Below are 16,416 nucleotides of genomic sequence, written 5' to 3'. Positions count from 1 at the left end.
ACAGTGATTGGGTTTTTATCTCCCCCACAGATGAGTGTGGAATTGTCGCTCAGATTTCTGAGCCTTTGGCTGCAGCTGACATCCCAGCCTACTACATCAGTACTTTTAAGTTTGATCACGCATTGGTGAGTATCAAGACAACTTCTTTGGAATAGGGGAGATGTTTCCTGGGGAGAAATCTCAAGGTGAGAACATCATTTCTCATCTGGAGAGCTTTCTGGAGTGCCTTTGCCCTGATGTAGCCAAGCAGATTCTTCTCTCCAGCCTGCTGGCAGTCACTGCCCTGGGTCAGAGGCTTCTGCACCAAGCCCAGCCCTGCCCCATGGCGAAGCTGTGTTAGGGAGCATCATTCCTGCAAAGGGCTGCTCCTAGTCCCTCAAGACCTACAGCAGTGGAGGCTTCATGAGCTGTCTCTTCCACTGCATCACTGACTTTTATTAGAAACAGCCACAAGCCCTTTCCCTTTTCCTGCAGTGTAGTCAGCTGGGGGCTTGGGGAGCGGAGGTGCCTTTGTGTGGGGGGAGCTTTTTGGAGAGCATCCCAACAGCAGAGCCCTGCCTTCACCTCTTGGTCCCTGCATGACCCTAACCTTTGCCTTTTGAGACCTGTCCCTGAGTCCTAATGAGATCTGCTGCCCCCTCATCGTCCTCATGGCACAGCCAAGGTAAAACAGCAAGGGGAGGTGGTTTTGAGGCAGAGGAGTGCAGTCCATGTTTGTTCTCTGGGTGCCCATCAGCAGTTGCAGCATGGTCATCAGCAGGAGGCTCTCAGCCATGAAGGGTTCCCTTCCCTTCAGAGCCTGCCTCTGCTCTTCCCTTGGCTCTCTGTAGGGCACCCTCAAAATTGAGGCATTTCCCTGAAAAGGGAGAGTTGCTGTGCCACAGACAGGATGGCGTTGGACTTGGAGCCCTTTCCCCAGGTCCTGAGGGAGGGAGTCAGGAGCCTGCATGCTAAGAGAGCTAGCAAAACTCCACTGCCTTGTGCTTTTTGGGTTTCTTTACTGTCTGTGCCCTTTATTTCATTCCACTTCCCTGTGTCATCCCTGTAAATCACTGCTCAAGCCCTACTTCTGACCTGTAAAAGCTCCAGTGAGTTTGAGGCAGGAGTTTTTTCAACTACTTACTTTGGCTTTTCACAGTTGGTGAGAACCATTTGCAGCGTATGGGTCGTGTGTAAAGAGTCAAAGTAAATATTATTCCAGATAGCAAAGGTCAAAGTGTTATATATGTTTGTCTTATTTTCTTGAATATTAACTGTGCTGATAAGATAAGCTAATAAAACACCATTTTCCAATCAATACTGTTAGCTTTGTGTCACATTCCTACCTGGGCACATGCTTTCTGTGAGGAGCAGAGTGCTTCTAGTTAGCAAGCAATATCTGGAGAGCTAAGGCCTGCCAGGTAAAATAGATATTTCACTTAAAACTTGTGCCACACAACTGTGATCACTCTGCAGGCAGCTCCACCTTCAAAAATGTCTCATCCTGGTTCATCTGAGCCCAGCAGGTCTCTGCACCGGGCAGCTGGCAGGGGATTATTTGGGCCACGCACTGAAGCCCAAATCTTCCTTACTCAGACCAGTATTTTAGTGTTTTCCTTGCTGTTTTCTTTTGATAGGGCTTTAGAAGCCTTTTCATCTGGACAGTGCTATTCTAGCTTGTCAAATCCTTCCATCACGTGGAAGGTGCATTTCAAGCCCTCCTTGGGTTCGTTGGCCAAGACCCTCACCTAGATTTTAGTCATAGAATCATATGGGTTGGAATGTACCTTAAAGATCACCTACTTCCAACCCCCTGCCATGGGCAGGGACACCCTCATTAGACCAGGCTGCTCAAGGGCCCAGGCATGTTCTCCCTAACTTTTCTGCCCAGACACCTTGACTTGTAGTGGCATTTCTCAAGGTCTAAGTGCATCTTGAATCCTTTCTCTGCATCCTCCCTTTCTTTATCTAAGGTTGCTCAGTACTTCTTGTCAACACTTTAGGGTGCTTTATAGAAGCTTGTTCTTCCCTTTGACCTGATCCTTTTTTTCTCCTGTGCATCCTAAGGCTGGTTTTGTTGCTTAATTTTCTATTTGGCCTGTGTGTTAATACTGGGGTCTTCCTGGAGTGAGGTAGCTGTAGAATTTAGCCCTGGAAATCAGGAGCTGTGCTTGAGAGGAAATCCCTTTGGGAGGCAGAGCTGAGATGGGAACCTTCAGGTCTCTTGGAGTGTCTCCTGTGTGATGTATGCTCGGGCTGGAGAGCTGCGGTTTCCAGCTCCCTCTAGAGAGAGTAAGTGAGAAGAGTCCCTTGTCCCTTTGCCAGGTGCTCTGCTCCCATTGCCTCCTGCTAGGGGGTTCTTGCTCTTCCTCACCAGCAGTTTGCATCTGATGAGGCTGAAGCTGTGTCTGGGACACATTTTGGAGCTTTATGGTTCCCTTCATGGCAGGTGCTTTGATCTGCCCTCTGGCTGACCAGTGAACAGGTTGCCCCATCCCTGGGATAGGGATCTTTTCTAAGGGGCAGATAGGACTTCACCACTGGCACCCACCATGCAGAAGAACCTCACGTGCAGTGCTTGCTTCTAGGGACACCATGGGTTGACACTCCTGAACCCAAGGGTGTCCCTTGAGGTGGCCAGCAGCAGAGTACCTGTCTCCTTCGGACTGTCCTACCTTTGTCTCCTGCCTCTCATAAAGTCATCAAATTGTCTTGGTTGGAAGGGACCCTTTAGCTCATCAAGTCCAAGCATCACCCTGACCTGCCAACCACCACTAAACCATGTCCCTCAGCACCACATCTAACATTCTGTTCAATCCCCTCAGGGGTGGGGACTCCACCACTCCCCTGGGCAGCCCGTTCCAGTGCCCAACAGCCCTTTCCTTCCCTTGTCCCTGCCTGCTCTTGCTAGAGCCTGACCTCTCTTTTTCTTTTCTTGCAGGTACCTGAAGAAAATATAAACGGTGTGGTCAATGCACTCCAAGTCAGTCAAGCTGAAAAGCATTAGAAATCTTCTGAGCTGGTTCCAGATGCTTTTTATTATTATAATTATTATTATTATTATAATTATTATTATTATTCTTTTTTTCTCACAGTATTTCTTGAAAAAATCTGATTCCAGAGAGTGACATGAAAAGAGACTGTGGAAAGTTGAGCGGAAACAGCTCCAATAAGCCTTTGTTTTAATTATTATTATTATTGTTATTATTATTATTGTTATTTTATTAAATTTATGAATGAGGGGCAGGAGGAAAGGGAGTTCAGACGGTTTCCTGATGTTCAGCTCCAAGATGAAGCGTAACCTGCCCGTGTTCTCGGTGTGGAAGGAGCTGCCCGGGGACACCCGTCTCTCCCCGGCGCGCGGCGGCGCGGATGGCCGCGGGCGCTCTGCCGAGAGCGTGGCAGCACGGCTGGGACGGATGGGCCGTGGGCTCAGAGAGAGTGCTGAGAACCCTGCACAGAGTGAAATGTGGAATTAAACAGCAAAGACGTCGCACAGTGCTGGCTTGTCTCCTGGCATCCGAGTTTTTGAGGACCCTCCGTTGTTGCGTATGTTGAGATGGGATGGGAGTTGGGTTCTTTTTCTCCTGGCAACACTGTTTGGTGTTGGAAAAGGGGGAGAGACCCAGTGGTTTGAGCTGTCCCCTCTTTGTTCTCACAGTCACAGCCTGGCTGTCCTGAGAAAGCCTGGGCAGGGGCAGCGTCGCTATGGCCGGCCTCCTGGCCGGTGGTGACACCAAGGCTTCTGTCTGCATTGGAACTTGGCTGGTTTAGCTCAGTTTTCCCCAGTCACCCTCCTGCTGCCCCCGGTGTCCTCCTGCCATGTCCCCCACTCCAGCTGCTGGCCCCTTGCCCCCACGTCAGGACCATCCCCCAGCCCTTGTGCCCCAGGGCCAGCGAGGGGGGATCTCTTCTCCTGTCCCCACAGCCTATTCCCATCCCCTTTGTATACAGGGGACATGAAGGCCCAGGGTCCCCACACATCTCCGGCCACCTTGGCCACAGTGGGGTGTCCCCACTGGGTCAAGGAGGTGTCCAAGCCCTACTGGGACTCTTCTGCAGCTTTTCCTCATCTTCTGCATCACCAGGGTGGAAATCACTGCTGGGGACTCATCTCTGGGGCTTTTCCCTTGGGGTCAGTGGGCTGTAAACGCCTCAAACCCCAGGCGTTTCCTTCTGGTCCTGCATGGGAAGATGATGGGGCTTTTCCCCTGTTAGAGCCAGAGCTGCAAGCCAGCAAGAGCCGGGCATCAAGGCCCATGGTGGCACCCACTTCTGAATCATGCCCACGGCTGCCCCAGCACCACAGAAGATGGTGGTGGCCAGTGTCAGGAGACAGAGTGTCACCCAGGCCGTGGGTACTGTGACTGCAGCAAGGCTGGTGGAGCAGAGAAGCCATCTGCAGAGGACTCTGCTTTACCATTAGGAGCCTGGGGGGGTTCTTGCCTTTCTAGACTCCTTCCAGTTTTGTTTTTGATATGAAGAAATTGCAGGTCATAGAGTTGAAACAGGAGCTTTCCAGCCTTGCTTGAGAGCCGGGCCGGTTTGAGCCGGGGTCAGCAAGGACCCGAGGTGGTGCCGTGGGCAGGGCTGGACCACAGCACAGGGGATGTGAGCTTAGTGCTGGCTTATGGCTCACAGGTCAGGTCACAGCACTGCAGGGCTGAGCTTAACGCTGGTGGCTTCTGGAGCTGCTGGACTCAGAGTTTGAGGTTCAAATCTTCCTGGGTTATGTTCACTGGGGTGTTGTGTGGCAGCTGGAGTCAGGGCACCCACAGGAACCACTGTGGGTACCTTTCCATTGTAGCCCCTGAGATACAATAGGCCACATGTTTAATGCTTCCCTGATGTGTTGCAGTTCCTCAACACAGGCTTTGGAACTGCCCCATGATACCCTACGTGCACTCCAGGTTGCTGGAGGCAGGGTCTCTCCCAGGTGTGACACTCTGCATATCTCTGGATCTTGCTTGGAATGACACCTTGGTGTCCTGCTGCCTGCTGTAAGGATGTGAGCGCCGGCTCGGTGCTGTGATATTTAAGGAGGAGGCACTCAGAGATGTTCCACCTGGGTCTGCCCAGCGTGGCTGGCAGCGAGCTGAGCCGAGGGGCGTGGCGGTGCCACCGGTAGCTTCTCTCACCATGTAAATGAGTGAAGGGTTTTTCCTTGGGATGGAGATCGGGGTGTTCATAGGAGTGTGGCCAGCCCCTTCTCAGTGTCTGTGGGGACAGGACAAGGGGCAATGGCTGCAAGTTGGAGCACAGGAAGTTCCACACCAACATGGGGAAGAACTTTTCCCCAGTGAGGGTGAGGGAGCCCTGGGACAGGCTGCCCAGGGGGTGTGGAGTCTCCATCTCTGGAGAGATTCCTGTGCAATATGAGCTGGGGAGCTGCTTTGGCAGGGGGGTTGGACCCCATGAGCTCTCAAGGTCCCTTCCAAGCCCTGTGATTCTGTGATTCTTCGGATGGGGACACCAGCTCCTTGGTGTTGAGATGAGGAGTTCCTGTCTGACGGGGTGAGCTGGAGCTTTCCCCGCGTGCGTGTACGGTGTCACCGGGACAGGGTTGTCTCTGTGCTCCAGGTTTTGTCAGCTGTTGGAAGGTGATTATTTAGCTGCTTCCCAAAGCATGACAAACGGTGCCCTCTGCACGTGCTGCTGCTGCTCTCTAAGGACCGTGATGTGTACAGGGAGGAATTACTTGAAACAAGCAACAACTTTACTGAGCCTTAAGAGAAAGCAGGAAAGAGAACAAGTTGGTGGGTTGTTTTTCTGAAAACTTTGCACTCAGGCTTTTTTTTACTTTAAGTTTTCCACGTTTTTTTCCTGTGGGAGTCTGCTTTAAGTTTGTGAGATCTGTAGAAGCCTTCAGTGTGTCTGGGGGTTTCACAAAGCAGGTTGATGTCCCGACACAAGAAATTAGCCTGAAAGATGCCCAGGGTGAAAGGTGCCATTGAGGGACTCTCTGCCTCTGCCATCGACCTTGGCTTCACCTGTTTATTCCCCCTCTTGTTTCCTCCTGAGAACCAAGGAGATTGTTTCAGACCCCCTGGGGTGATTCGATGCTTTTCCCTTTAGTGTTCCCCACATCCCTTTGTTGGTGGGATCTGAGAGCCTCCAAATTCAGATAGAATTGGTTGAGCCTCAAACCAGAGTCCTGGGGAAGGGCACAGTCAGGATGGGTCCAAATGTGAGGTGGTTGTGAGACCATCGCTGAGTAAGGCAGGGAGAGGTCTGTAGGGGCTTTGGTAAAATAATTAATAGTAATAATATAATGTAACACCACAGTGCTTAAGGATCCCAAAGCTTTTAAAGCTGCTCCAGAGCTCCTGCTGTCTGGGCACTTGGCCTCTGGGGTGGGGAAATATTAGTGGATCTTGTGGGGATTTTTTAATCCCTTGTGATAAAAACTTCTCTGAGCATCCCTGGCAGTGTGCTGGGTAGCGTGGTGTGGATAAAAGGAGGGACAGGTCTTAGTGGGATGCTCTTCAGCTGGGCATCTGCATCGCTGGAAGTCCGGGCTATGTGCCAGCCACCCAGCACTGCCCCAAGCATCCCTGCTCAGCTCTCGGGCCTTTCAGCCAGCCGTGGCTCCCACATCAGGGATGCCCTTAATGCTCCCTGCTCCCCAGTCCCTCTCATTGCCCAAAAATTCACCAAATGTCAAAATGCAAGAAGCATTTCCAGCGAGGCAGCCAGGCAGGGAAGGAGACCACAGTGACCCCCACACCCTGCACCCTCCTTGTTCCTTGGAGGCCTTTGCTCCCTGAGCACTGTCCACCCACCTCCTGTCTGTCTGTTGCTATCTGGTCCTTCATTTTCCCCACACACCCCCCCAGCCCAGATCAGACCTTGGCTGCAAATCCCTTCCCGCTGTGCGTGTGTGGGTGTAGCTGTACTGTGTTTGTGGAGGAATGCTGAGTGTGTCTGTTGTGCACCTCTCTGGGTACCTGTGGGTTGTGTCTGTACCCTGTACATAACACATATACTTGAGCAATAGAGGTTAATACATACTGTGTGAGTCGATGTGTGTATACCCCAGCACACGCTCTCCGTGTGCGTGTAGATGTGTAGTAAGTGCTCTATACACACATTTATTCACCATATATTTTTAATTCAAGTATATAGGCAATATGAATTCTTAGTCACACTCCTGGGATTTCTCAGGGTGTTTTAAGTGAAGAGCAGCAGCGACGCCGACGTGGAGCGAAGCTGTGGCTCCTCTGCACTGCCATCAGGTGTTCCTGCCTGAAACACCCTGTTCCTCTTCAGTTTGGTGCCTCAAGCACAGACACTGTAAGAAAATTGCTCCTTTGTATTGATACAGATATATTTTAGTTGCTGCCCTAGCTGCTTCAGCCCACCTGTAGGGACGGTTCGTCAGCAAAGTACCTGCCCAGTCCTTGGCTGGGTGGTTTGCCATGGGGCTTCCAGTTCCCAGTGCCGCACCAGCTGTCCTTCCCCAGTGGAGGCCACGGGTCCACCATACAGGACCACCAGCCATGGAGCACCTCCCAAAGCTTCTGTGCATGAGGTCTGCATGCTGACCTGGGCTTGTCCTCACGTTTCTTGCAGAGCCCGCTCATCGAGGCCTCCCCCAGCGCACCTGCACACCGCTTGGTGCCGGCACGTGGTTCAGTAGTGTGGCTGCTGGAGGCTCGGTGGCTGGAGGGCATCCCATGGCTGAGAAAGAGGGCTGGTGTTACTGGGAAACTCACACTGCTTGGCCTGTGAGGAGCTCAGATCGGTGGGGTGTTCTTGAACAGCTGGAAGCGTTGGACGGTCTGCCTGTTACAAGCCAGAGAGGCTGTTTGAACTCCGTCGCTGGAAGCAGGTGGGCTTTGCATCTCATCATCAGTGTTTCCTGCTGGCTGGGAGAGCTGTTGTTTGGCATCCAGGTGGGAAAAGGGTTTTCCCCAGACCATCCCGTTGCTCTTGCAGCTGCCCTTCCCCACACACAGCACCTGCTGCCTCACCGCCGACCTTGGGGCTCTTTCGGGTTGCTGGTTTTCACACACGTCTGCACCGCTGCCTGGTTCTTGTCAGACATGAAGTCAGGTTGGTTTGCAGTTGTCAGGGGTTCAGCAATACTGTGTTTTAAGTGGTGTGCAATAATCTCTCTTGCAATGGGGGCCCTTAATGGAGGTATTTGGGTTGAGCCAGGGTGCAGAGAGATTGTGGCACCTGCACAGCGGGTGACATTGGTATTGAGACTGAGCTGATGGTGATGCCATTTACAAAGAGCATTCATCATACAAACATCATGCTGCTGCTTCCAAATGTATTTTTATCTCCAAGCTTGGTGTTTCCCATTCCCGGGGCACAGGCAGGGAATCTGGTCAGAGAGGAATCAACTCCTGTCTCCACCAAAAAGCTCGTTGGTGTCAGACTGCTTGTGAGCTTGCAGATGGCACTGAGGCGTGCAGAGCAGGCATGGGGGTTTTCAGGACTGGCACTTACTGGACCATGTTCCTGGAAGGTCATGATAGCCTTAGCCAAGAAAAACATCCAACAGGTTTAATTTTTCTGAAGTGTGAAGTTTTTATCCTGCAGAGGCTGGGTGGGAAACACAGAGGTGCAACGTGGGGTGCATGGAGCAGAGGAGGTCGCTCAGGCTCCAGCTTAGCTCTGTGAGTACCCTTGTTTTGCTGATGCTCTTGATGCTCTCAACAGCCTGCAGACCCCTGAGCAGTGAGGCAGAAAGCGGCTCTGCTCAGAGACTGCACAGGTGTGAGCGATGTGTTTGTGGGGGCTGGATTTGCCACCCCCAGGCGTGAGATCTCCCACTGCCTGTCCTGCATGGGGACCTGTTGTGGCAGCTGGACCGGGGTTTAACAGCGTGACTGTGACCTGCTGTGATGGTTGGGATGCTCTTTGAGACATGAAAGGCTGAACTGCATCTGTTTGATCAGTCTGGCACTAAAAGGAGCCTTTTCCCATCTTTTCTTACTGCTTGCTGTACAGTGCTTGAATTACCTTCTGTTACAGAGGGGGAACCTCCCTGCAGTAAGAGTGCTGCTCTGTTCCCATGGGCTGACACCCACCTGTGTCCTGGCACAGCAGGAAAGCTCTGTGGTCCCTGGCAGTGAGCAGGGGTGGAAAGCTGGGGTGGCAGGGGTGGCTGGAGCACCCAGCGATGCCATGGGACACTGGTTTTCTTTACTGGAGCAGCTGGATGGGGCTTTGCTCATCCTTGTGAACACAGAAGCATTTTCATTCTTCTTTTCCCCATCTGACCCAGAGCTCCTGTCCCTGTGACAGCGTCAGTGCTCAGCAAGGGCAAATGTCCCTGTCTTGGCACTGGATGTTTAATATTTTGCTGATGGTGATGGAGGAAAATGCTTCCTTCAGCCCAAGCCTGAGCACCAGCTGCTGGCTCCCGAGCGAAGGTGTCTGACCGCAGCACTCAGTGAGGGACAAGCAAGCACTTTCTGAGGAGGATTTCCTTTCCCTCTGTTCCTCTGACTGTTGAGAACATCTCCCATAAGCAGCTTAAGGCGTCTCACTTACCTGTCCCGGTCCTGCCTGCAGCCATTGGATTGGATTAAACTTGTATCACCCTCCAGAGTAAAGCCCAGTAATCCTTTGCCAAACAGTATTTCCAGCTCATAGCTCGTGCTGGGGGGTGTTTGCATGGGCTGAGATGTGCAGATTGGCCTTCCTCCCCCACAAGCACATCCATCTGTCTGTCCATACCCTGCATGGGCTGTGGTGTCGGGGGCAGCGATATCCCTCGGGCATCCCAGCAGCACCAAGGTGGTACAGAACCGCCCCGCGCATCCCCCAGCAAGGGCTGCGGCACCTTCCCAGGACACCCCGACTGTGAATCCTGAGCTGCTCTGCAGCCTCAGCCCCTCCTTCATTCAACCCCTCACAGCCCAGCTCAGCCTGCACCAGCTCCAGGCGAGGGACAGGACCAGGCCCCGCAGCACGGGACGCCTCGGAGGCCGAGCTGGAGTCCCGGCTGTAGCAGCAGTAGCTGTGCTGAGCGTGGTGCAATGCACAGACCTGCTTAAGCAGGGACAGGAGTGCTGTGTGTACCAAACAGTGTGGTGTAGTTTTTAGGGTGTGAATGTGCAAACACCTCTCTGGAGCACGCAGGGCCAAGATGACAGCCCTTTCCTGGGTCTCTCTAGCCAGCACCAGCCAGTTCTCCTTCAGACTGGGAACATTGTTTGTGTACAGGAGCCTCAGACTGACCCTTTCCCTGTCACTGCAGGTTACAAGCAGCAGCTTTTCCCTGCTCTGCAGTTCCCTCCTGGAAGCTGCCACTCCCTGGCCCAGGTTTGGTGATGGCCTGACCAAGCAGGAACACAAACCCCAGGCAGCTCACCCTGGCTGGGTGCCCCAAGGATTGAGGCACAGGGAATTGGTGAGGGGTCAGCACCCACCCTCCTCACCCACCCACCCATCTCCTGCCCCAGCTGAAGCACAACCACGACCAGCACAGCTCGGCCCCACTTGGGGCTGCGTGAGTGCTGAGGCGGTTCCAAAGCAGCCCATTAATTCCCTGGGCTCCCCTGGGGTTTTTTGTTTCCAGCCTTTTTTTAGCTTTCTGCAGAATTCTGTGGGTTTTGGGTCAGAGAGTTGCCCAGCAGGGATCTGGCAGGATTGAATTTTGGAAGCATTCCCGATAGTGGAGCAGGAGCACTTCGCTCCTCCCCAGCTTAACTCTGCTGCCTGTACCACAGGAGAAGTGATCAGCTGCTGAGCATCCCTCTCTGGGCAGACCCTGTGATTTTGGGGGAGCTCCTCAACCCTAAAGGATGATGACAAAAAAAAAAAAGGGCTCTTTTCATCCTCATTTTGGGGGCTGGTTGCTTTACCCACACACACACTGTGGCAGTATCTGTCCTGCACGGTGTGTTTGGACAGATGCTGCTGGAGCCTGACTGCAGTTTGGGGTCAGCTGTGCCCCCCACACACCTCCCCCCCCCCAGCTTTCTGCTGCCATCTCAGTGTCTCAAGAGTTTGAAACCAGCTCTCTGCAATTCGAGTCATAATCTTTGGCCCACAGGAGTCCCACCAGCTCTTGTGTAACTTGATAAAAGTTTTCTAGGTACCCGCTGCCCCTCCCTTGTGGGAATGCTGCTGGAAGCATCCTGCTTGCTGGCACAGCTGCTGTGAGCACTGATGCCCCTAGAACGGGGTTCAGCCCCATTTGGCTGCTGAAACACACGTGAGATGTGTCCTGTTGGGTTTTGGAGGGGGTGAGAAGAGCATTTGCTATTGGGGTGCTGCAGGAAGGGATGGGGGACGTGTGCATAGGGCGAAGGGGAAAAACCCCACAGCCTCTTGTTCTTGTTCCCCCTCAGCATTTCTGAGGCCAGCCTTGTGACATGGGAATTTCTGAGGTCACAGAAATTGCCTCAAGAGCTGGCTCTGCTGCTGCAGGGGTGGGAACTGCACCCTTCCTATGGCAGTGCTGGCTCCAAGCAACCCGCCTGTGCAGGGACCCTCCCCACTGCAGCTCAGTGCGGAGGGACGGGGTGCTCAGGGTTCTCCAGCCAGCCACCCTGTTCACCTGCAGCCTATTTAACCAGTGGTGTTCTCGAAGAAATCATGGCATTTTGACAGTCTCCTGCCTGGGAGCAAACCTCCATGTGTTCTCTCATGGTGTGTGTGTTGGAGGGCTGAGGGAGCCCATGGGACCGTGCTGGGGCAGGAGGTTGGGGCAGTAGTAGGAGCCCCCAGCTTTTCCTCTGAGCTCTGGGAAGAGCTGCTGTCTGCTTTAGCTCAACATCCTCATCCTTAGTATGGGTTCATCACAGAATTAAGAAATGAATTGTGCTCTCTCTCTCTCCTGCCAGCCCCTGCCCACTGACTCTGTTCTTCCTTCCTCTGGGTCTTCCTGCCTTTGTGAATGGCAATGATAGCCCAGAGGAGCATGTTGGTGCCCCTCAGGCAGGGGACTGGAGTGCTGGTACAGGCAGGGATGGCAGAGGCAGCGAGGGGATGCTCACCCTGCTCACCCCAGAGGGGAGGCAGTAGCTGCTGGGCAGCGACTCCCAGCAGGACCTGGCTGAGGCTGCTCTCAGTCAGCCTGTCTCCCTCCCTCCCTCCCTCCCTCCCTCCCTCCTTCCCTCGCTCCCTCCTTCCCTCCATCACCTCCCCAGCTCACCTGCTCTCCCCTCATTCTCACTAACACCAGGGACGTGCTGACCTCTGTTTGGTGAACACGCTCACCCCATCCCACCACCAGCTGTGCCAGCAGGTCCTGGTGCTGCTGGGAGCTGGGGTGACCTCAGTGCCCAGGGAACAACCTCTGGTTCCTCAGCATCCCCCTTGCAACCGCGTCCAGCTGCAGCCCCGCAGCACCGTGCTGGCTGCACGGGTGTCTCCCGCTCTTTGGGCACTGAAGGGCACCCAGGAGGGTTAATGTGGGAGAGCACAGAGGGGCCCTCACCATCCTCATCAGCAAGTAGGGACAGATGGTGCCTCAGGGCTCACTGGCAGCGAGCTGTGGCCCTGGGGGTTGTGGGGCTGGTTACACCACAGCGCTGCCACACTGGGCACATGCAGAGCTGGGTGGACGTGGGGCAGCCCTTCCCCAGCCACAGTGCATCACCCCTTCGTTCCTGTCCCAACTGGCCTGAACAAGACAAAGCATTTCTCCTTCTCCCCTCAGTTTGGTGTTAAGAGGGAGCCCAGATTTTCCAAGGTGGCCAGGCTGGCTGTCACACTGACCTGAATTTCTAGAAGTGCCCAAGGAGCAGAGAGGCTCCTGGCACAGTGTTTGGACCAGGGTCTGTCATGCCAGTCCCCTCTGCATTGAACAGCCCTGCTGGGCAGCCCAGGGAGGAACCCAATCTTTAGGACCTTCTTAAAGTTAGTTATGTATCATTTTCTCTGAGTGAAAGAGCACTTCTGGCCTCAGACACCCATCAAACTGGCTGAAGTCAGGCTGGGGATGTGGGCAGCCCTGGGCACCCTGACCTGCCCAGTCACCTCTGAGAAACCTCACAAGAGCCTTTCCTTTGGGGGGGCAAAAAACCCCACCACAACAAGCTTCCCACCACCACCCTTTTACTTACCAGCCTTGAGGTTGCCCCTGCTCCAGGCTGCAGCCCTGGTAAGGGTGCTCACATGGCTGTGCTGGCTGTGTTCGGTGGGCAGCAGGGTGTGAGAGCTCAAGGCACAAGGCTTGGGGTGCCCAAAAGCCTCTCTGGCTTTCAAGGGGGGAACTTGGGGGCAGAGGGAGGGGTACAGCAGCTGAGGATTGCACCCAGTGTGGAGCTACTAAGAAGCGGCTGCTTTGCTTTCCCAGCGAGTGCACACGCTTCTTGCCTTTGCTGGTCTTCTGCTGAAAAGCTGAGATTCATGTACTGTATGGAGGGGGAAACAAAAAACCAACAAAACCACAGAAAAGAGAAGAAAACCCTAATGTTCCAAAAGAAATGACAGTATATTTTGTACTTTGTAAAGTGTTAATTAAAATGGAAAAGAATAAAAAGTGAACCACAGGCTGTCTGCTTTTGTACCGATGCAACTGACAATAAATCAGTGCCTGGCACTGGCTGCCAGACAGAGCTGTCCTGTCTGTCCCACCTGTGGCCAGCAGGTCCTGACTCCAGCAGCACCCTGTGTACACCCGTCTGTCCCCTGAGTCTCGCCCACCTCCTGCTCACAGGGGAACCTGTTGCTGGGGGTATTTCACCCCCCAGGGATGGTACCCACCCCCATCTCCTCCTCTCTGGGTGCCACCAAGCCCACCCCATCCCACTCCCTTAAAGAAGTCGGTGGGATAGCACAAGGCTGCAGCCTTAACTCTTTGCTTCCCAGGAGCCTGGGGAGTCCCAGCAGAGACTCCAGTGGGGCATCACCCCAGCCCTGCACCCCAAAGGGGCGCAGGGAGAAGTGCCATCCCCTCCTGGGTGATTTTAGGGCAGCATCTCACATTTGCACAGGGCCATGGCCATGTGCCTCTGGGCAAGGAGGAGCTGAAGGGTGCAAAAAAAACCCCCAACAAACCACCCATGAAATTATACTCACCATCCCCCATCACAGCCATAAGCATTTATAATGGATGTTTACAGGGAAAGCAGCTCAGCTACATACACTGTGGTCAAGAAAAGTAACTTCTTTTTAAGGCAGTATAACCCATTTTTGACTCTTCTGGTAAGGTGTAAGAGCACTGGGGTAAGGATTTAGTGTGGGATTGCTGATCTGGAACGCAGCCTCCATGCAGAGCATCGCCTCACAGGTTTCATCCATTAAAAAAAGGCACAAACCAAACCACTCCCACTGCCATCCACTCTCAGCACATCTACCTGCAAAAACCAGCCAGCATCTTGGGGTAAATGCATGGGATTTAGGCTGCTAAACTGGCCCTAAGCACCCCCACACTGTGAGAACCTTCCAGCACTAGTGTTTTTCTTTCTTTCCTTGCCATTTGTCTTCCTTTCCTTGCCCAGGCACACAGCCCTGTGCAGGCAGGGCTGGGGGCTGCAGCCCCTTGCCCAAAAAGTGTTACAAAAATAGATTCTGATGAATCATGAGGAAGTAATATTATTTCAGGAGAAGTTGGAATGCTTCAGGCTCATTATTAGCACGCTGAGTCATTTGTTTTCAAAGGAGCCTGTGGAGAAAAGACTTTGCTGTAATGTAGCAGACACCTAAAATAATCTTTGTTTTACAGCCCATCATGTGATTAGATATTAGGGGGAAGTTCTTTCCAGAGAGAGTGGTGAGGGGCTGGAACAGGCTGCCCAGAGAGGGGGTGGATGCCCCATCCCTGGGGGTGTTCAAGGCCAGGTTGGATGGGGCCCTGGGCAACCTTGTGTAGCTCCAGGCCTGGAGGTTGGTGTCCCTGCCTGTGGCAGGGGGTTGGAGCTCTGTGATCCTTGGGGTCCCTTCCAACCCAGAACATTCTATGATTCTATGTGCTTCACTCCCCATCAGGCAGGTCGCTGCGAGACAAGCCCAGCCTGGCTGTGCTGGGGGCTTGTGGGGCACCCCAGGGGTTTTGGGAACCTTGGCAAGGCCAGATCTCCTGCAGGGATTTGCTGGCAGCACCCCCTGGCATGGCAGACTGTGGATGGGGCATTTGGGTCTGAATCTCTCACCCCTGCACCCCAGCAGCACCCCCAGCCCTGCTCTGACACTGGGTGCCTGGAGCTGGACGTGTCCTGAAGGTTATTTTTAAGCCAAACCCACGAGCACCGTGCTGTTTGGAGGGTGAATTACTCTTGCTAATCAATGCGAAATCAAGGAGGTTATTTTAGTTCTAATTTGAGCTGCTCCCCCTGTGTTCCTGGCCTGCCCACCCCCCCCAGGTATATTTAGGGATGCAGGTATATTTTGGAGCTGGCTAATTTGCTGCTTTGAAGGACAAGAGCGCAGAGCTGCCGTCCCACACGTACCTGGAATGACAGGAGGTCGTTACACCAAGCAGGCTCTTGGCACTGTGCCTGCCTCTCAGGCTGTGGCTTTGAGGGGTAACAGGGCAGAAGAGTGTATTTATTCTATTTTCTGAGCCATTTCTTCTTAAATACAACATTTGTCTTGGTTATTTCCTGCCCACAGAGCAGTCCAGGGAAGAGCACATCTACAGCAGTGCAGCAAATCATGGGCTTTTCCATCTGCATGCTGGGATTTTCTTATATCGACCCCCCCACACACACACACACCAACTTCCAAGTTTGGAGCTCGTGCCCTGTCTCTGTGTTCCCTGATTTGTAACTTGCTGTTGGACATGACCTGGAGCTGGGCTGGACCCACAGGGTGCAGGAGGTGCTGCCCCAGGAGGAGGTATGTGCCCTGGGTGCCTCCAGGGGTACCAGGCAGGGTTCACATCACTGTGAACCGAAACGCTCAAGCACAGAACACAGACAGAGCAGCCCATGAGTGAAGTCAAGCTGATCACTTTATTAAAAACACACTAGCCTGGATGTTCCCCAAAGTAATTTAGAGCAGAAGTATCCCACACAGCAGGAAATGGTGCTACTTGCCCGGTGTCTGGGGTATTGCAGCGGGCAAGTCTCCCACACTGCAGTGTGAGATTTGATACGCGCCTGCTACAGGTACAAACCCCTGCAGCATCCCATCTCCATCAGCTTACCAGATCTTAAAACATCCTCACCACCACTTCTCTGCCAAGAAGAAGGCTCTGCTGCTTGGCCCTGCAGACTCCTTCCCTGCCACAGAGCCACACAGCCGGGCTCATTTAAAAGGGGTCCTGGCAACCCAGAGCCACCGCACCCCTGGAGACTGAGAGAGCGCAGGGACTCCCCAAAACACAAGTGAAAGGCTGTGCCTTGCCCTCAGCACGGGAAGAGAAAAGCACCTGATGAGCAGGGAGCGTGGCTCATGGCTCCTGGCCACTGTCTGACACCAACTCAGCTGAGGGGGGGGCTTTGCTTTGCTCCCAGCCCCCCTCCATGCTAGGCTGGACTGGCTGCTGTCACCACCAGGCTCCTTCCACAGCACTGCAGGACACAC

General features: G+C 53.6%; 1 protein-coding gene across 1 annotated transcript in view; it reads left to right on the top strand.

Annotated features, from left to right (window-relative positions):
- Positions 1-3,469, top strand: part of CASTOR2 (cytosolic arginine sensor for mTORC1 subunit 2) — a 114,756-nt gene extending 111,287 nt beyond the window's left edge. Inside the window, exons 8-9 of the mRNA XM_084273004.1 lie at positions 31-125; positions 2,921-3,469. Of these exons, the coding sequence (XP_084129130.1) occupies positions 31-125; positions 2,921-2,986 (161 nt within the window). The 3' untranslated portion in view covers positions 2,987-3,469. The remainder of the gene's footprint in view (positions 1-30; positions 126-2,920) is intronic.
- Positions 3,470-16,416: the final 12,947 nt, after the last annotated feature.

The sequence above is a fragment of the Gallinula chloropus genome (assembly GCF_964237585.1).
Source record: "Gallinula chloropus genome assembly, chromosome: 19".
NCBI classification, from domain to species: Eukaryota; Metazoa; Chordata; class Aves; order Gruiformes; family Rallidae; genus Gallinula; species Gallinula chloropus.
This window is presented reverse-complemented; position numbering and strand designations above follow the sequence as displayed.